A 22,281-nucleotide genomic window follows, 5' to 3' on the forward strand; every position below is an offset into this window, starting at 1 on the left:
TATATTTAGTTGAGCATAAGGAAAGGTACTACAATCTAGAAATTTGAGTTACTAGAGCATCTGGTTCAACCCTCAATCAACAAGGTAGGTCATCTCCACATTTTCGTTACACTTTATATCTACCCTTTGCTTGACAGAAAGGCAGTCACTACCAGAGGGTTCCAATGTTTTGAAAAATTCTCCCTAACACAGAGCCCAGTCTGCGGCTCTAGGGCTTTAGTGTGGTGGTCTGCATTCTACCTCTTTGAACTGTGAAGCATCTACTAGTTATATTCCTCTCTATGCCACATCCCACAAAAATCCTTCAAATAATCTTCAACTATCTTAAATGTTAAGTTCATTTACACAGCGAGTTATCCCTCCATTTGTTTTTAATTTCAAAGACCACCAAGATAGCCAGTGTGGCTCACATCTATACTCCCAGTAAGACTGAGGCAAGAGAATGTTCAAAGCCAGTCTGAACTACAATGTGATTTCTATGTAGACTAAAATCTGGTCTCAAAATAACAACAACAAAACAAAAAAGACAGTGCCTCCCAGGAGTAATTATATCAAGAACATCTTGAGATTTAGGAAGGAGATGAAATGCTAGCTACATTATTCAATATTAATGACTGATCTGAAGGGATAATATCAAACCAATATTGCCTGTGTGTACAGTGTAAGGGAAGGCAGTGTTCCTTTCAAACACAAATAAACTCATGCCACAGGAACAGAAAACCCAGAGGAGAAAATATATCTTCGTTTAGTGTTTAACAGTAATTGCTTAGGTGGAATACATTTTGTCAGAAGGAAAAGAAGTGAAACATACCTATCAAGACCATGGCTGAAGGAAGAAAGTAAACCATGGCAGTTAAAAATTCTCAAAACAGGCCGGGCGGTGGTGGCGCACGCCTTTAATCCCAGCACTCAGGAGGCAGAGCCAGGCGGATCTCTGTGAGTTCGAGGCCGGCCTGGGCTACTGAGTGAATTCCAGGAAAGGCGCAAAGCTACACAGAGAAACCCTGTCTCGGAAAACCAAAAAAAAAAAAAAAAAAAAATCTCAAAACAAAACAAAACAAAAACAAAAACGTCCAAACCTACAACTTCTTCCAGAAGCTAATAGGAAAGCGATCCTTACGTATGTATGGCCATGTGCTACAGAGCGTCCTGTAGGATTAAGACTCAGAAACTTTCCCTATCTTTAAGGCCACTGGTATCATACATGGGGTGGGGGTGGGGGGACAAGTTCAAAATGATTCGCAACTGATATTTTTTCAGAATCAGTCTAACCGAAAGTTGATGCTGTGGGATAGCTCAAAGAGTAGACTGGCAAATCCTTGATCTAACACTGGGAGTCAGTCACTGGGTCCTTCCAAGGAATACTTTCATGAAAAGAAGATAAAGAATCTGCTTCCTCCCTCTATCAAGCCTCATTGCCTTGAGTCATACTAGTCTACACATCCTGTTTTGGTCAGTGGTCTCTTAGTTTCACAATCAGAACTTGATGTACTGTCATGCTAACACATTTGTTTCATGTTTAGTTATTGTCTTGCCACTTAGGGAAGATGCTGATATCAAAAAGGACTAAAATATGGGTGAGAAATGAAAGCCAGAAAAAGCCAATGATGTCAACTTACAAGTCTACACAAAAGATAATTGGCTCTATATAATTAAATATTAATATAATCCAACAGATCTAATAAAAGAATACAAAGGAACACAGCTTTGTGTAGGAAAAGGAGAAATCACTAAGTCCTTGAGGATACAGTCTATACAAAGCCATACCAGACAATTATATGATTCCATAGATCTTTTCCCAGAATGATTCTAGAACCTGAACATGTGTTTTCATTGGAAGCTACAGAAGATTGCCGTGTATTTAATAATTTTATTTGAAAAAAGAAAAATAACATATCACAAATGGAAAAAGAGATGGTCTCGTCAGGATAAGCCAAACTACATTACAATAAACCAAATCTTGTTTGTTTTTCACCATTAAACAATTTTATGTAAAACTGGCTCATCAGAGCAGATATTGCCCTGCCAATAAGAATTATTAGGAAAAATAATATTTATGTCCTTCCCTAGATTAAGATGACTCTTTCTCAATTACCACTTTAAAGACTTTCGTTTAAAAAAACAAATAAAAAACATCTTGGCAATGAATCATTTATTAAACTGGTATTTATTGCACCTATAATATTGTCAAAGATTGTTCTCAAATTTGAGACACATCACTGGACAAATATCCAAAAGGCCTAATCTGAAAGTCATAGAACTGTGGAACGTAAGGGTCCAGCTTCTCAGGTGTCCACACTAACGGCCCAAGGATTGCTGACTGTGATCTCCTGAACGTCTCAGAGACCCAGGGGAAGAGGGACCTGGAGTAGAGCTCCTGAGCTGCTTCTGAACCTGGAGGGCAGATGGGGGCGCTATACGCTTAAGAAATAAGAATAACCCCAGAAACTGTTACTCTGGAACTAAATTAGTCCATTCTAACAAAGCCCTTAAAGTTCCCAAAGCAACATTATTTTTAACAGTGCTGTGAGACAAAGCTGAGTCATCATATGCTGAGGAGATCAGAAGTTTTTGGTAAAGAAAAGTAAATAAATCTAAATTTAGGGACATTCTCTCACAGTAGAAAGATAAATTCTTCTGTAACCATGATTAGTTTATCTTTAGTTGTTGGCTTAATAGAGAAGTCAAGGTAAGATAAATGATTTTGATTTTCAATTCAAGTGATTTTTCTCCCTGTATAAAGGAAAGGCATGCAAACTTTTGGCAAGCCTTTCTCTTTCTTATAGAATCAAAGAAAGCATAGAGAGCAAGTTACAATACCAATAATGGGTAATAATACACGCAGTCCCATGTGAAACAGATTGGACATTATGGAATCTGCTAGATAAACGCTAGAAATGTATTACCAATAGCCTGCTGCGTTGACTCACTGCTTTACAATTCAGTAGCTTTCCAAGAGTGTCGTGTCAGGTCCAAGACTGTCACCATCAATACCAACAGCGGAATTACATGTCATATCCTCATTCAGTGATTCATCACTCAGTTATGCTATACAGCAAGCCCAGAAACACCTGACGGCACCAACAGCAAACAGATTTAATTGCTGTCGCAATTTGCATTCATGAGCGTGAACAAATTGGAAGGTATCAAATCATGGCACTGAAGAAAACAGGAACCCATTCAGCAACACATCTTCCAATCTGAGACCTGTTTTGAAATTGGCTAAGTAAAGGCATATATACCTCCATTTGAATTGGAGATTTTCGGTAACACATGCATACCAGGATGGGAAGGAAGAAGAGGGAGTGGAAAAGGAAAGCTCTGAGGTGAGACCAGAGGAAAGAAAAGATAAAGGGAAAAGAATGCATTGTCATGAATCTGAGATCAACATTAATATAAGATGATAAATGATAACTCGGCTTGCTTCCCAAGCAGGCCTTTACTAAGTTTCTTGAAGATACAAAAAGTATGTGAAACTTTTCATCTGTTGCTATTCTCACTTATCATACTAAAAATGTCTACAAAATCCTAAGCCTTGGTCTAGCCAAGGATAGTTCCAGAAAGGAAAAGGTGCAATTTGTTATGAAGGACTGTGCTCTGTCTGGAACCCTGCTCTGCAGTCAGTCCGTATTCCACAGTATTTTGGTCATATCTGCTCTGTTTTCTCATGCTACTCAAAATGTCTTACAAGTAATCTTTTTATTTTAATGCCATCATCCATTGTATTTTTCCCCATTTTTTTTCAGACTTTGATTTACTTAAAGGGCAGGAAAGGTGTTTGAAGGAATAGGAGAAAGTTAAGAAATTTCAAGGAGAATATGAAAGAAAAAGGATTCTCATGTCCAAACCCATCCTAGAAAAGGTGGTAATGAGGCTTTGAAAAAGACTGCTGATTCATGGATTTCCCCCATTTTCTTTTTATTTCTAGGTAATACATCTAAGGGTATCAATATCAATGTAGTAAAATGTTTGGTCTGTGAAATACCATAATCATTAGCACCAAAAGGAGTCATGGAGCTGTATATGTTATCAGACAATAATTTTTACTGTTGGTCATGAGAAGAGTTTTTGTTTTTACATCCCAAAGGTTTTGAAAGTGCTTGTGGACAAAAGAAATAACACTTTTCAAAATCTCCATGGGGTTGTCACTAAGTACCACAGAGACAGAACTGGGCCTTTCCAGTTTTGGTTTACCTGGTAGACAAGAAAACCATGGGCACCAGATTACCACTGAAGCCTAGAGAACAGCCCCACATGCACCCACTGACACACAGGAGGGATTCCTACAGTACATGATCCCCTGCACTGTGTTCAGGAATGCATTTTTACTTGCTTTTTAAAAAACAAAAGCAACATGCTCTGCAGATCATGGAGCGCTTAGTGCAATTTTCTCCTTGCTCCAATGCCAGACTGCAAAAGGCTGAAACCATTATGTGTTCTGCTAATGCTGGCCTGCAGTCGAGGCCCTTGGCCTGCATGCTTTGTAAGCTCTGGAGCCTACAGGAGTCAGAAGGTCCAAGAGCGGGAGCCATAGTCATTGCCAGATTCCCTAGCAACATACGGCCCACCAAGGCATCTACTGATTCCCTTTGATTCTCTTTGCCTCAGCCTTTAGTTGAAATTACAACAAGTCAAATAGCTGATGCTTTTCCCCTCTCCGGGTAAGGGTGAAGATACATTGTTCACCAGTGTGTTCTGTCTTGCTTCACTGATGAGTCGGCATGCTAAGTCAAGGAAGAGTTTCTCCACATTATCGGATTCCTTGGCTGAAGTCTCCAGGTAATACATGTCCTGAGCCTCTGAGAATTCCTCTGCCCTCTGCTGGGAGACCTCTCTCCTTTCAGCCAGGTCAATCTTGTTGCCTGTAACAATGGTAAATTAGAGAAAGAACAGTCACTTGACTTTGTTTAGGCCGGGAAGTATCGAGATTCAATTCCAGAGCTGAAATCAATGGCCAGATTAAACGGATGGACAGGTAAAGCAAAGCAAATGTGGCCATGATCACAGGAATGTTTACCAGTGCCATTTGTAATGACAAAGACTGGAAACACCCCAAATTGCTTGTATAAAGGGCAATGCAGGCACACAAGTATTCAGCCTAGTAAAGAAAACAAGCCAATGAGGAATAGTCTATACAATGTCATGAATCAAGAATACCAGCAAAGAAAGCAAAGCAGAAAAAGTATTATCCGCAACTGCCTAAATGGAAAACTTTAAAAATTCCACCTTTGCTTATTTTTTAGGAAAATAATAAACCAAGATTGTAATTTAAAAGACAGTGTTTGCAGTCCAGGCAGCGGTGGCACGCATCTTTAATCCCAGCACTCAGGAGATAGAAGCAAGAGGAGCTCTGTGAGTTCGAGGCCAGCCTGCTCTACAAAGTGAGTTCCAAGACAACCAGACCTATTACACTGAGAAACTGTGTCTTGAAAACCAAAACAAAACGATGATTGCCCAGAAAGAGAAAAGTGGAGCATAGGAGGGGCAGAAACCAGACCTCTCTGAGCACATTCTGCTCCACAGATTTGACTTTAGAAGCTTACATTTTTACAGAGTTAAACAATACAATTGTGTAATTAGTACAAAATTAACATTTAAAAGCAATCTGTAAATATTAAACATGTTTGTCATATAGTGGCATAGATAGAGACAACTATTTCAAGTAAATTGAAAACATGATTTAACCCTGCATCCTTAGGTGTATACTCTAAGGACAAAAAGGAATTTAAGAACAAAGTCTTGAGCTCATTCAGTAATCATCTTGCAATGGCAGAGCTGGGGTTGGGATTAAGAGGCTCTTACATGTGTATTAAGGGATAAAACAAGTCATTAATTATGCTCATGTCACTTGGAACTGGTATTTTTGACATGAGAAAGATGAAATACAGGCATGAGATTAATGATATTAAGTAAAAATTTTACAGTTTTAAATTATAGCTCTAAGTATCTGTATGAATAACTCATGGTATGTTTTATCTTTTAAAAGTTTTCTACTCCTTTTTCCAGGTCGGCTGACAAAAGTCAACTATGCTACCTGGTAACATTGCTTAAATGAGCTAATTCATAAATTACTCTGTGTATGAATTATAAATACATAGTAGAATGCCATAACATTGGAAAGTCCTGACTGCTGATTCTCCATGATACCTAATGCCAACCTGCCAGCAAGCCAGGTGAACTGTCCTGTGTCTTTCTCAGTGAAGGTGATTTCATATGTGGCTTAAGACAGTCCTGTGAATCAGAAGACAACTTGTTGAACCTACTAAGACAACACAATTCATCATATCCATGAGTACATGTCAGCTTTCAATAGGAAACAGTTTAGAGATGACCTACACGTAAGGACAACCCAACACTGATCTGGGGTTCCTAATTATAAACTTCCCAAACCCAACACTAATCTGGGGTTCCTAATTATAAACTTCCCATTAGAAAGAAATGCCACCTCCTAAAGACATGGTCACTTCTAGGTCTGGGGCATGAAATGATGTGCCTGAGACTTTGCTATGGCAGAGAGCAGGGAAATTGTCCCAAAGGCTCCTGAAATGTCAAAGGGCTTTGGGAGCTCATCTGAAGAAGCTTCTTCCCATGTCAATGATGGAACAATGGGAACATGGGTGGTAACTGCACAGGATATGCTGAATGCACACTTCAGTTCAGAAGTCCACAGCATATTAAAAATTCAAATGAATTTCAGTGGTTCTATTTGGAAGATCCTAGGAAACCAACTCATTTATTGGAAACCACTGAACAAAGGAAATAAAAGCCAGTCATGGTGTGAGGCAGAGGCAGGCAGGTCTCTGTGAGTTTGAGGCCAGCCTGGTCTACATAACGAGTTAGTTCCAGGACAGCCAGAGCACATGGGGGGCGGGTGGGGGGGGGAGCTGATCCTTCTTCCTATCTCACTTCAAGTCTTCCTTTATCTTCCTTATTTAAAATGCCTAACAGTAATGCTTTGACCCAAGTTCTCAGGGTTTCCTGTGGAATACAAGGACAGCTCGGAACTAGGGGCATTCAAATGCTTCATGGCCAAGGTTCCCCTTAGGCATGAGGGTTTTCAGGACTGGGTCTGAGTACCAGCTCTAAAGAGACAGCTACTTCACCAGCAGGCTGGAAGAAAAGTTGAGAGGACAACTACAGAGTTTGGGGAGTTGACCTCACATTCTGTTCAACGTCAGGCAGAATTTCTTATCTCAGCATCAGTTTCCTCATCTAAAAGTTAGGACCCCTAGTATAATTCCTGGTATGTATACACACCAGCCATAATGCTTATTATAAAATGTTTGTTCTAGCAAAAAATACTGTCATTCAGACAACATGGCAGCCTACAGAACGGGAAAAGATTTTTATGAACTACACATCCGATTGAGGGCTAACATCCAAATATATAAAGAACTCAAGAAACTATGTATCAAGAAAACAAATGACCCAGTTAAAAAATGAGATATAGATCTAAACATAAAATTCTCAACAGAGAAAACTCAAATGACTGAGAAACACTTAAATGCTTAACATCCTAAGCCATCAGGGAAATGCAAATCAAAACTACTCTGGGGTTTCATCTTGGGCTGGAAAGATGGCTCAGCTGTAAAAAGCTGGGTTAATAACCAAAAACATGAGATTTCACCTTACACCCATCAGAAGAGCTAAGATCAATAACACACGTGACAGTTCATGCTGGTGAGGATGTGGAACAAGCGGAACTCCTCCATTGCTGGTGGAAGTGCAAACTTGTACAGTCACTATGGAAATCAATATGATAGTTCCTCAGGAAGGTGGGAATTGTTCTACCGCAAGATCCAGCTTTGCATATACCTTGGGCATATACCTAAAAGACACTTCATCCAACCACAGAGACATTAGCTCAACCATGTCCATTGCTGTCCTAATCAAAATGGCCAGAAACTGGAAACAACCTAAATGTCCCTCAACAGAAGAATGGATAAAGAAAATGTGGTTCATTTACACAATGGAGTATTACTCAGCTGTTAAAACAAAATGAAATCATGAAATTCAGAAGAAAATGGATAGAACTAGAAACAAGGATTCTGAGTAAGGTATCCCAGAGCCAAAAGGACAAATATGGTATGTATTCACTTATATGTGGATATTAGTTGTTAAGTCGATAACGAAGATACAATTTATAGAACCACAGAGGTTAGATATAGAGTAAGGGACTAGAGGGTACAGAAAGATCTTGTTAGGAAAAAGAAATAGAGCCGGGCAGTGATGGTACACGCCTTTAATCCCAGCACTCAGAAGGCAGAGGCAGGCGGATCTCTGTGAGTTCCAGGCCAGCCTGGGCTACAAAGCGAGTTCCAGGACAGGCACCAAAACTACATGGAGAAATTCTGTCTTGAAAACACACACACACACACACACACACACACACACACACACACACACACACGAAAGGAAAAAGAAATAGAGTAGATAGTTATGGATGGATGGTTATGGAACGGGAAGATCAATTAGGGGGAAGGAAGAGGGAGATGAGAGAGGGAATAAAGGGAAAGACAGATAAAATTAAGGGCCAATTGAAAGATAGTATGGAAAACTAATACAGTATAAGCTTCCTAAAATATATACATATATGAAGGCAACCTAAATGACATCACTGGCCATCTCTTATCACTAAATGAAGCTTCCAGTACTGGAATTGCATTACATCTAATTGAGTTGTTGGACAAAGGGATCCCACAGGAATCCGCAAAAAACCTAGACTTTTGCTAAAACTATAGGTTGCTCTCCAAAAACTAACAAGGTCCCATTGCTGAAGACAACACCTACACAACTCATTGAGCATAGAGAAGTCGAGCTGGTGCCTACATTGAGCCTTCACCCCTACATTCTAGCATTGTTGGCACAGAAAGGTACTCTGCACACTACCAAAAGAGAAACGTAAACACTAAGCCAGCCACAACCCTTTGATCTACAATGCTGTCTTGCCCACAAGATATACTAGGGTAATAGTGGCACAAAGCTTGTGGAAGTAACCAACCAATATCTGATTTGACTTAAGGCCCATCCCTCAAGATGGAATCCATACCCAACACTGCTTGGGTGACCAAGAACCAGAGACTGAATAGCCCAGGGAGGGACCTAGGGTAAAACAAAACTCTACCATTCTTTGAAGAAAAAAAAAATAGCAATAAAATGACTCCTAATGCTTTTTGCTACACTCGTTGATCAGATCAGTGCTTTGCTCAGCTATCATCAGAGAAGCTTCCTCCTACAGCAATAGGAATGAATACAGAGACCACGGTCAGACATTATGCAGAGAGTGAGAGACCTTGGAACACTCGGCCCTAAATGGTATGTCTCCAACAAATCCCTCCCCTCGGGACTTAGGGGACCCTGTGAAAAAGGAAGTGGAAAGAGTGCAAAAGCCAGAGGACACCAAAAAAAACCCCAATGTCCTCTAAGTCAGCATGATCAAAGCACATAAGAACTCACAGAGCCTGGGGCAGCATGCACAGTGTCTGCACAGGTCTGTGCCAGGTCTTCTGCATGTATATATGGCTTCCAGTTTAGTGGGTTTTGTTATGGAACTTCTGAGTGTACACACAAATGGATCTCTGATTCTTGTGCCTCCTCTTGGGCTCTTTTCCTTCTGTTTGCCTTGTCTAACTCCAATGTGTTAGTTTTTGTTTTTACCTCATTTTATTATTATCCCTTAAAAGCCTGTTTGTTTTCTAATGAAAGACAGAAAAGGTATGCATCCAGATGGGAGAGGAGGTGGGGAGGAACTGGGAGGTGTAGAGGGAGGGAAAACTGTAATCATGATATGTGAAAAAAAATGAGTTTTTGCTGTGGGATGGTCTGTATGTCAAGTGTGTTGCTGATTGGTCAATAAATAAATCACTGATTGGCCATTGGCTAGGCAGGAAGTATAGGCGGGACAAGGAGGAGAATAAAGCTGGGAAGTGGAAGGCTGAGTCAGAGACACTGCCAGCCGCCACGATGACAAACAGCATGGGAAGATGCCGGTAAGCCACGAGCCACGTGGCAAGGTATAGATTTATAGAAATGGATTAATTTAAGCTGTAAGAACAGTTAGCAAGAAGCCTGCCACGGCCATACAGTTTGTAAGCAATATAAGTCTCTGTGTTTACTTGGTTGGGTCTGAGCGGCTGTGGGACTGGCAGGTGAGAGAGATTTGTCCTGACTGTGGGTCAGGCAGGAAAACTTTAGCTACAAGTTTTTAATAAAAGAAAATAAATAATACAATGTTTGCACAGCCTATTGTTAGCCATAATTTGTAACTTAATGATGCTTTCTAGGTAGTTTTCTGTATTTCTAAAATTCAAATCATGAGAATATACAGCAAAATTCCTTCCCAAGAAGAAAATATTTTAACAAGCAGATAGTTGCTGTCACTTTTCATTTTCAACCAGAAGAGTTTATAATGATATGGTCCATTTTATGGCAATCTGTGTGTGTGTGTGTGTGTGTGTGTGTGTGTGTGTGTGTGTGTGTGTATACAAACATGCATTTGAAGACCAAAGGTCTAACTTGTTCCTCACCTTGGTTTGGTTTTCGTTTTCTGTGCTACAGTCTCTCAGTAAGACCTGGGACTGCATGGTTAGGCTAGGCTGGCTGGCCACTGATGCCAGGGGTCCTCCTGTCTCTGCCTTCTCTGCAATTACAAGCAAGGGCCACCACACCCCGGTTTTCACACAGCTACTAGGATCTAACCCCAGCACTCATGCCTGTGTAGCAAGTACTTGACCAACTCAGTTGTCCCCCAGGCCCCTGTAACTCCATTTTTAATGAGTGCATTTGTCACAATAGAAAAGCAAGGGTTATTTTCTAGTTTCTCCCCATTAAACGGCCCCCTACCTCCTACAAGACAAACTGCAGCGTTTCCCTTAGTGGATTCTGAAACACAGGAGGGAGGTCTTAAGTCATCATAAAGTAAGAAGAGAAAAATTCACCAAAGTATACATTTTAAAAGAATAACTGCTTCAATATGAATTCTTCATCAACTTGAAAGATTTATTTTACTTTTACACCAGCAATACCCACCATCTTGTTAACTCTTTCATCCAAACTGACAGGAAAATCAGCAATATTTTTGTTTTATTTTTCTAAACTATCACCATGGGACAGAACTTACTTTATGTCCTCCTCAGTTGTAGAACTGAATGTTGGTTATATAACTCAGATAACTAGATAGTATGTTCTTGGAAGGTACCAGCACATAAGCATTGCATGACCATAAATTCTCTGATGCATTCAAATCAATATCCTTCCTCATCAGCCCTTACTTACCCACTAACACAGTGATGACCTTATTGCTAGCATACTGTTCTATCTCTCGCAACCACTCAGGAAGGCAACGGAAGGACTCCTCACAGGTGATGTCATAGGTAAGGATCAAGGCATTGGCGCTTCGGTAATAACTTTGGGTGATTGAGCGAAATCTCTCTTGACCCGCAGTGTCCCAGATCTGTAACTGTTGAAGCATAAGACAGGAATCAGCTTGGAAGAGCAGAAAACAAACAGCATTGCCTTGCTATAGCTCAGAACATCACCCAAACAATTTCATGGTTGTTTTCTGCCCTGAAAACACTTCTTTCTTTTCATAGTGAAGTGTTTCTGGTTTGGGGAAGGGGCTTATTCTCTTCCCTGTTTTTGTTTGTTTGTTATTTAAGACTTTTTTATCATTAAAAAAACTTACTGTATATTTATAATATTCCAAGCTCTATTCTATTCATTTTTTACGTAATAATTCAATCTTCACAATGATCCTATAAGGTAGGTACTTTTACAATACAACACTTCCCTCATCAGGAAACTAAAGTACAGAGAGATCTATAACTTGCTCAGTGTCTCACACACAATTTAGCACTCACTATGGACTCTGTGTTCTTGCCAATAGGCTGGACACACACACACACACACACACACACACACACACACACACATTGCAATAGACAGCAAGCTGCTGCTCTGTGGTCATTGGCATTTCAGTCAGCAACCAAGAGAAAGAAAGCACAACCTCCCCAACTTTTGCAGTTTAAAATTCTAATGAACAGCTGGGCGGTGGTGGCGCACACCTTTGATCTCAGTGCTTGGGAGGCAGAGGCAGGCAGATCTCTGTGATTTCGAGGCCAGCCTGGTCTACAAAGCGAGTTCCAGCACAGGCTCCAAAGCTACACAGAGAACCCCTGTCTTGAAAACAAAATTCTCATGAACACATCAAGACATTCCCACTGTTGATGGAAACAGGAGTGGTGCCTGCCCTCCACCCCACACTAAGCCCTCTGACCTTAGTCACTTTTGGACTCCACTTGTGTTAAAATAGGGTTTGATAAATCATCTACTATTTCTAAAGATAGCAAACTGATGGTTCAATAAGAAAGAAGGAAAAATACTCCCCAAATCTTTTCCCCCAACCTCTCTGCACAGATCACACCACAAATGGGAGACAGAGCAGAGTGTTTGGGGAGATAAGAACATCACTATCCGCTTCCCTCCTAACTATAAATCCACAGGTCACAGGTAAGTTAACTTCTTTATTATTTCCTCAGGTAAGGCCTTCTAGAACCTTCTGCCACCACAGTCTCCCTTGCAATACTTAGTATCATTCTTCCCCCCCCCCCCAGCAACTGGCATATCTTAATCACGTACTTGAAATAGTTTGTTTAATGCCTATCTGGTCTACTTGATCTAAAGATTCATAACAGGAGGAGGCAGGGCCTTGTTGTCCTCACCAAATACAGTACGCCTGGGACAAAAAGCAGATGCTGACATTTTGAACTGATGATCTCAATTGTTCCTTACCCCTTCCCAGTGAGGTAGGCTAGCATAATAAAAACTGTTTCTTCCACCCAGGTACCCACAAAGCTGGGACTCAGACTCCAGGTCTTCTATTCCCACTCTGTTGCTTTTGCCATTGCAAGCTCATTTAAATGTACATTTGCATCCAGCAGTCACTTGGTGTCACCCTGGCCCCACAGCAATTTTGCTGAGGACACTGAGTCGTAAGCAGTAGCTCCTGCCACAAGCCAGCACACACATTCTCCTTTGATTTGAAGTTGCAGCAGCTCTTTGACGATATAAACTAAAGTCTGTGTGTGCTAAATGCAAACGTACACATGACAGTTTGTGCTGGAACAAAAGCTATTTCTCTTCTGCCTCAAAGTAGGGCCATGGTCCTCTTCTGCCAAGATGTGCCTTAGAATAGCAGGCTATTGTTTTAAAGCCCCATTCAGCTCTAAAACCCTTTTAACTGGATTAAGACACTGTCAGTCGTTAGAAAGCACTGTGTGACTGGAACATCTTGGGAACCGCTTTAAGCATCAAAATATTTTCTAAAATAGTGATTGTATGACCTTGCTGAGATATATGCCACCTTCTCATAAAGGACCTTGCTGAGATATATGCCACCTTCTCATAAAGGACCTTGCTGAGATATATGCCACCTTCTCATAAAGGACTGCCTGTGTCGAGCCTGGCAGTTGATTATTAAGGATGTTTATATTCCATCGAATATCACTCAAATTAGTTTCATCACCTTTCTCTATAAACCACTGTCTCTTTTCATCCTTTGCAGAGCACTAAGTATAAGATGACTAAAACAAATCCCTGATCTAAGAGATCATCGTAAGAACTCAACTCCACCACTGATCAGCAATGTCCTCTCAAAGAGGAGCCAAAGAACAGTGTCTCCCAATGTTAGTCTCCCATCTGTCAAAGTGTCACCCACATTGCCGTCACGGATTTCCTTGCCACTCACACCCAGAGCGCAGGGCTGCTGCACTGCTCACCTGTTGTTCTCTTGCTGCACTGCTGTCGCCTGCCCCTCTCAAACAGCCTAGTTTGCTAGGCTGTCCTCTTAAGTAGATTAGCTCTTTGAGGGCCAAGGTTATCTCTTTGACTTCATATCTTTGTTTCCTTCCTAACACGGTATATAGTGGGCACAGATGAATAATGGTTAACGAGATGAACATAGGATTGTGAAATCACAAAGGAGGAATTGATTAGCTATTCTTAGAAGATTAGTGGGGTTTTGAAAGATCTGAGACAAAATGTTATCGGAGCCAGATATCAGCAAGCTCCAAAAGTCAGTGATGCTTCACCTACCATGCTGCTCTGCCCGATGCATCTACTATAACACAAGATGGACGGACAGATCATCAAAAGAATGAACATTTAAACCTACACTCATGAATCTCCTATCTGTGTAACCTAGGTGTGATTAGAGATAAAAACAACCTCTTATATCAAGTGGTGGTGGTGCATGCCTTTAGTACCAGCACTCGGGAGGCAGAGGCAGGTGAAACTCTGAGCTCAAGGCCAGCCTGTTCTACAGAGCTAGTTCCAGGACAGCCAGGGCTACACAGAGAAACCCTATCTCAGGAGGAAAAAAAAACAAAAAACAACTGTTCTAATCAATCTAAGGTTAAAAAGTAGGCTGACCTTACATTTTTATTTATCACTCATTAATTTGTGATATGTTGAAAAATCAGTGGGTAAGATTGGATATCATTCTACATCTTTTTTCCTTATGTATAGTTTTTCTTTTTTCTTATTATATCTTATTCTACATGTTGCTTTATAAATAAATCATAGGCAGCTTGAACTGGATTGGCCAACTCCCATTTCTTATGAAATAGTAGCAGTCTAAAGAGGTGTTAATAGCAGCAATTGAGCTGTAAATATAAAGATAAGTAAGTTGAAAGCCCTGCTCTTGGGAGCTTGTGGTCTTGTGGTGGAATCTAATGAAAAAAAAAAAAAAAAAAGATGGAATTTTAGCCATGTAATAAGCACTTAAAAATGAGGTCAGAGCTAGCAAAATGGCTCACTGAGGAAGGGCCAAGTTTGATCCCCATACCCCACATGGTAGAAAGAGAGAACTCTTACAAGTTGTTCTTTGGCCTTCACATGCATGCTGTGTGCTCATGTACATACACACACACACACACACACACACACATACTCAGAGACACAAATAAATAAAAATAAATATTTAAAAATTGAAGCCATTGTTTTCAAAATAGAATAAATGGAATGGCTAAGCTTGGAATTCATGGACGGAAAAGAGCCTGTTCTGTAACCATGGGACCGTTCCTTATCTTCCCTTGCTCTTGGCCCAAGCTTGGTACAATGGTAGGCACTAACATTTCAGGTCAAACAAATGACCTCACAAGTACATATGCAAATGGAAACTCTAGGAGGGAACCACATGAAAAGGTGGTTATCCTTTCCTGATTCCTTAGGTTGGCAACTATGTCCTCTAGAATTTAAAAAACAAAACAAAACAAAAAAAGTACAAAAGGCTCTTCCTGTCAGTATCTCTTCAGCCTGCTCCTACCTCCTTCCTGTCCCCACACCCTCGCTCCTTCTCTTCATTTCAAATAGTTTTTCTGACCTTCTGATTGGCATTTATGTAGATTTTACACCCAGTATCCCAGCTTTCTGTTCACCATTATACGTGGTATAGACGTCTCTATGGTAAGGAACCATTTCAAAGAGTCAGGACATAAGGAGATAAAGAAGGTTCCTACCTCATATCAGCCCTTGTTTGTGATGGTATTTATGAACTGCTGAAAGAATGCCAGGGAGCTTCTCTTACCCTTCCCAAGACACTCATAAGATGCGAAGTAACAATCGATTGGGAGAAGAATGCAAATAACACAAACTAAAGTGGGATGCTTAGGTTGAGACTTAGCTACAACTCCAGTACCCCGACATCATGCTGCAGATGACTGAGATCTTTCCAGGGGATTTGACTCTGAAGATCTGACCAAGAAGTTTCAGTAACTGAATGGCAGTACAGTATCCTTATCTCCTACCATGTGATTTAGTTTCACTTCACATTTTTAAAATGGTTTTATTTTTAACTATGACAGTGAGAGAGAGAGAGAGAGAGAGAGAGAGAGAGAGAGAGAGAGTAGACACATGTGAAGGTGAGTATGGATCCCTGTGAGTGTAGGTTACAAGAAAATATCAGACAGTTGCGAGCAGCCCTCCATGGGTGCTAGAAACCAAACTCTGGTCATATACAAGAGCAGTATGCACTCAACCTCTAAGCCTTCTCTCAGCTCTTCACTTCCTATTTCTTTCCATCACCTCCTTTTCTTGCTGCAAGGTGATGAGCCTATTGTGCCTTCGTTCCCCCCTTATCCCACAGGAGACCCCATGGAGTTAGGAGAGTATAGGTTAGCAAGTGAGGTTCAGATCCCGCTTGTTTCCCTACCGCTACAGCCATGACTAAGTAAACTAATAAGTAACCGCTGAAGCTTGTATAATAAGGGCAATACCATCTACTTCCCAGAGATCATACCAAGAGTTAAAGTAACAATGGTAACATATGTAAAAGCATCTATCAGAGACACTGACTTTTAATACATACTCAATGAACATACTACCTCCTGTTTCTGGACATACTATACTTCTTCTAAGTACCAGCCATCTAGAAGCCACCAAGTGGAAGACAGAGTAGAGGTCAAAGGTCCTTTCTTGGACCTCTAGAGTTTGAAAACAAAGGTATAGTGGGAGAAAGGATAATTTTAATAAGTAATTCATGTGGTTGAATTATCTACACTACCTACAATGAAATGTGGGGATCAGGAAGCATTGTCAAATAGAGCTTTTATTTTGAAGAGAAACATTATTGGTCCAACTTTGAAATCCAAAAAGAAATTCCTACTTTGTTTTCACTTCTGACATGACAGGAAAATGTGTTTTCCCTACTGTCTTTGGATAAACATATCGTTCCTAAATTGCCTCTGTGTATTTTTTTTTCTTTTCTTTTGAGACAGGTTCTCATGTAACCTAGGCTGGGCCCCAACTTGCTATGTTAAGGATGACCTTGAATTTGCAATCACTCCACCTAACTCCTAGGTGGGATTACAGGTATGCACTACCACACCTAGTTTTATGTGGTGCTGGTAGTTTAATCCACAGCTTCCTGCGCGCTAGGCAAGTGTTCTGCCAGCTGAGCTCCACCCCACTGGATCATTTCCAGTGTGGGTGTGAATGAAGCGATTTAATAGATGTTATGAAAAAAGGAATGGGGAGGCTGGAGAGATGGCTCAGTGGTTAAGGGCATTGCCTACTCTTCCAGAGGTCCTGAGTTCAATTCCCAGCAACCACATGGTGGCTCACAACAATCCATAATGAGATCTGGTGCCCTCTGCTGGCCTGCAGGCATACACGCAGGCAGAACACTATATACATGATTAAATAAATCTTCAAAAACAAAAACAAAAAAGGACTGTACTTCCTCCCCTAAACTCTTAGAAAACACATCAAAGGTTTACTATAAATTTAGCTTCTTACCTTTACTTTTTCACCATTTATCTCCACTGTCTTAATCATAAAATCAACTCCAATTGTGGCTCCTTGACCTGGGGGGAAAAGACCCTAAGGAAGAAATAATGGCAAGTAACATTTCAGCACATCTTCCAATTAAGTGCATTCTCCTCACTCCCCACCCCATCCTAATAAGACCATTTAGAAATTCGTCTCCGCCATCCTTTGACCGAGGTGACTGGCAGAGAGTACTCTGCTTAGTGTCATGTCTGGAGGGGAAGAGAGAAGAGAAAGGAAGATGGAGAGAGAGATTCTGACAGGAGCAAACACAGAAAGAATGACCGGGCAGGAGGCTGGCTGTAAAGGAGAGAATCTTGAAGGCGCAGGCATGAGTCCTGCTTTCAAAACAGAAAACGCACACAAGGGTAAGACTGGGGTTGAATGACATCAGGACTGTCAGGATGGGGAAAGAAAAGGTAAGATTGGTTAAAACAAAGAGGAGAGGAAAGTGTGCAGAGCTCTGCTACAGAATGAGAATGAGTGAAAGACACGAAGCTTCTGAGTTCTCCTGGACGGTCACCAGCCTGAGGTACAGTGTGCCACACACACAAGTACACACAGTCCAGAGAGACACACACACAATGACACACAGTCCAGACAGACACATACACAAGTACACACAGTCCAGATGGACACATACACACACAATGACACACAGTCCAGATGGACACATACACACACAATGACACACAGTCCAGATGGACACATACACAATGACACACAGTCCAAATGGACACACACACCATGACACACAGTCCAGATGGACACACACACCATGACACACAGTCCAGATGGACACACACAATGACACAGCCCAGATGGACACACACACGATTACACACAGTCCAGATGGACACACACACAATTACACACAGTCCAGATGGACACACACACAATTACACACAGCTCAGATGGACACACACACAATGACACACAGTCCAGATGGACAAACACAATGACACACAGCCCAGATGGACACACACACACCATGACACACAGCCCAAATGGACACACACACACAAAATGACACACAGCCCAGATGAACACACACGCACAATGACACACAGTCCAGATGGACACACACACACCATGACACACAGCCCAGATGGACACACACACACCATGACACACAGCCCAGATGGACACACACACACCATGACACACAGCCCAGATGGACACACACACACAATGACACACAGCCCAGATGGACACATACACGCAATGACACAGTCCAGACAGCAGAGTGGAAGCAGCATCAGAAGAGGAGGCGCCAAGCAACCCCAGACAAACCACTCCCCCTCTCTAGACCTCGAAATCATTGATTCTGAAGTTGCTGTAAGCATGAAACAGGAGAAAATTGCTTGACCTTAAGCTGGAAACATAACAATTTCAAGAGAATAGGGACATTAGCAAGACCACATGTATACTGCAGTTTACTTTTTCATATTTCCTGTAAGCTTAGGGAGAGGGTTGGGGCAGCAAGGACTTCCACCAAGAAAAAATGTCTTTACCTAGTCTCCTCCCTCTTCAGAGTGCAGAATGCCAGGAATAAAGCAAAATGGACTTTATTAGCTCTTGCAGCTAAGACTGGGACATCTTTAATTAAATCCATACCTTAACAAGAGAGTTCCTTAATTAAAGTTTGAACTCAGAACACTGAGCTTCAAACCAAAAGCAAAAGCTTCATTGCATGTCTGCAAGTGATATAAATATAAACATTCATAACTTTATTTACAAATATTGAATCGATTTTCCTGTTTGGCTTGGCTCAGACAGAAGGCTGCCAAGCGTCAGGTTTATAGCTCCAGCTGTTTGCAGACTAACAAATGCCAAAAATAAAATAAAATAAAACAAATCTTTCCCAAGCCCCTCCCCCTCACTGTTCCCCAAACCTTCCTATCTTAAACCCAGCTAAATCCAATTCAACTGCTTACTAAGTAATAAAAACATACATAATCCTGACTATGAAATATGAACTTTAGGGAAAACTGAAGGGATAGAGAGATAAAAAGTAGACAGAAAAGAAAACATGGTTTTTGGCAGAATTACTGATCAAAAACAAAAGCACTTCCATTTTCAATGGCAGGGTTTATCTTGTGATTTTCAGGAGATAGGTCCCAGAGGTTAGAGAACCATGGAGAGATCATTGGGCCGAAGAGCAGGAGACCAGGGTCCCAGCTTTGCCAGCGATATGCATTAACATCATGAGCATGTCACTGGGTCCCTGGGGATCTGTATGAGAGGACTGGATTGAATCATCTCTACGTGACCTTTCAGTAAAAAAACACCGTCAAGCAAACTCTAATAAAGCACTAAGGAACAAATCTTTCTATATGGAAAATGTGTGGGTGTGTCCTCCTTACAGAAGCAGGAAAAGTTGCTACGGTTAGGTGGATGTAAAACCAGCCGGAGTTTCCAGTATCTCTCTGTGATAGCTGACTGAACTCCAGATGCTGGTTGGCTTTTTACTTTTGATTTCATCAGACCAAGACTTAGAGAACACACAGGCTCCTGTCTGTGGTCATTCAGCAAGGGAAAAACCTTGACATTCCAGCAACTGTGAGCCCTCAAGTTGTCGGGGTTGCCCAGTGTGCCACTCCAGTTTTCCACAGACTCACAGACTGCAGTGAAAGAGGGCTTGGAGCTCATGGGCCCATGGCATGCAGTGGGGAGGCCTGGCCAGGGAAAGTGGGCATCGGGATCCAGACTAGCACTTGGGTCGAAAACCTTGAGTCTTGCTCTTTCTACAACACCAGGTCATCTTAAGCCTTCGAAGAGTTCATCTCAATGCTCCCAAGGCGCCTGTCATCAAAACAGGCTCTCTGCATGATGATCCAGAAAAGGGCATCACTTAGATTTTTCAGTGGGAAACAAAATCAACTTTAGAGTGATTTTTCACTTTAATTTCCATATAAAAACAAGTATGTAACCTTGGCCAGTGATTCTCCAGGAGCCAACCCTGGAGTGGACTTGCACTTAGATCCTATGAGAAAGAATCAAATCAGAAAGCATATTGGGTTCGATGAGGTTCATCACTGCCCTCAGCTCGTTCCTACCTAAGAGACCCAAACAGGTTGGTTATAAACCAAAAGAACTCACTTTGTTTTTTGGATGAGAGTGGACATAGGCCAGAAAGTTGAGGATTAATCTGTATTGGGGCTTTTTAAAAATGAATTATTTGAACTTGGTTTAATGCCCAGATTAATATGTTTCCACCTCTAGATGATTATGAACAGATCTATTTTATAAGCCAAATCTATCTTTAATACTGTGCCTTGAAAACAAAACCACCTGCCCCTTTTTGTCTGAGGAAGCGAGACGAGGTGTGGGAGAAGCCCTCAGCATCCCCCAGGCAATTTAGAAAACCTTTGGCTATCAACTTGAAGGAGCTTTTAAAGGGTGCCTTAAGAACCTGCCGCCCAGGCGTTAGTACTGGGCCCAATCGCCCATCCAGCAGATGGTCACTGTTAAGACAGGGTAGACAAACCAACCCAGCCCTGGATTCCAGATTCCCTTACCTGAGTGAATCTTCGAACTAGGCACGTCTTTCCCACTCCAGCGTTGCCAATCAAAACAATTTTGAACAGGAAATCATAATCTTCCATACTCATTTACACGGCTGCAAACGAACACAGGCAGCAGTGAGAAGGGCCCGGCAGACGTCCCGGGAGCTCAGGCTGCACCAGCCCCTACTCTCCAGAAACAACAGGTCTGACTCATTTGAAGAGCAGCTCAAGGCTCCTCTGTGGTGACGTTGCCAGCGAAAGAGGAACATAGGTGTTTGGTCACAGACGGACTTCATTCTCCCCAGCTACCTCGTGCTGCACCAAGTAAATGACACACATGCCCTTTCACCTGGTAACCTTTATTCCTCCAAGCTGTCAGATCGGAGGTCTTCAAGAGATAAACTGTGTTTTCTTTTTGTGTGGATAGCCAGGAGTGCAGACAAGCAGGGAGAGAGGAGAGCCATCCAGAGATTAAGACAGTTGATAGGCTGGGTATGAAGAAAATGACGGCTGCCAGAAGACCAAATGAAAGGAGGAAATTATAAAAGGCCTTCACTCTCGTGCAAGTCCTAAGTTCTCGGGGATCATACTAGTGGGCGATCGTCTTGCCTTTCCCTGACTGTCCCGTTTCTCTCTCTCTCCTACCAACCACACTGGTGCTAAATGGCCTCCAATGGTACCTGTCTTCTAATTGCAACGAGCCGTGGGATGTCCTCTCCTCTACTGGGGATGTCTTCCTGAATTTTCCTTCCAGCCCAGGGCAAGCCTCTCATTTTCTCTGAATCTTTCTTTCACTGGCCTTCCTCAAATAGGTGATAAAAATAAAGTGATGACTTTTTATCATTCCTCCATGTCAGACCTTCACTTGCTATACGTATTTATTTGTTCAAACGTCTGCCTCATCCTTGAGGGAAGGGACAATGTCTTGCAGCTCTATTTCCTTGCCCTAGAACAGAGTTACACTTAGTAAATGTCCACTTTGTAGACAGAAAAAGTTCATTAAAGGGCATATTGCTTAGCTATAGGCATTTGCTTCTCCAATAGTGGTAAGAAGAATATTGCCACTGTGTAACTTAGAGGATCATTAAGATTAAAAATGAACAAGCAAACAAAAGAAAACAAAAAGCAAAACAAAAAGCTTCCCCTAGACCTCGGTACCCTCCAAGCCCGGTTCTTGTGAAGCCAATCATAACCTGAGTGCGTCCTGGGCCTTTCCGCTACCACCTGGAGACATCTGCCCCAAGACCAACACGAGAAAGTGTAAATAACAACTAGAAAGTGAGTAACAAGCTCACACTCAGGAGGCCAAGGCTAGAAGAACTTTGAATTTGAAGCCAAACTAGGCTATATAAGGAGACCAAATCTCACCAAACGAACAAAAATGGTTAAGGAATAATTCTAGCTAACTGCTGAAGATCATTGTGTCTTAGGCAAAACAGGACAAGTAGTT

General features: G+C 41.6%; 1 protein-coding gene across 1 annotated transcript in view; it reads right to left on the reverse strand.

The window, feature by feature from the left end:
• Positions 1-1,134: 1,134 nt before the first annotated feature.
• The window catches only part of Rab30 (RAB30, member RAS oncogene family), a 100,555-nt gene continuing 79,408 nt past the window's right edge, over positions 1,135-22,281 (reverse strand). Inside the window, exons 2-5 of the mRNA XM_059253193.1 lie at positions 20,844-20,944; positions 17,293-17,376; positions 11,275-11,458; positions 1,135-4,862 (exon numbers count right to left, since the gene is read on the reverse strand). Coding sequence (XP_059109176.1) covers positions 4,612-4,862; positions 11,275-11,458; positions 17,293-17,376; positions 20,844-20,936 — 612 coding nt within the window. The 5' untranslated portion in view covers positions 20,937-20,944 and the 3' untranslated portion in view covers positions 1,135-4,611. The remainder of the gene's footprint in view (positions 4,863-11,274; positions 11,459-17,292; positions 17,377-20,843; positions 20,945-22,281) is intronic.

This window comes from Peromyscus eremicus, chromosome 1 (genome assembly GCF_949786415.1).
Source record: "Peromyscus eremicus chromosome 1, PerEre_H2_v1, whole genome shotgun sequence".
Lineage (NCBI taxonomy): Eukaryota > Metazoa > Chordata > Mammalia > Rodentia > Cricetidae > Peromyscus > Peromyscus eremicus.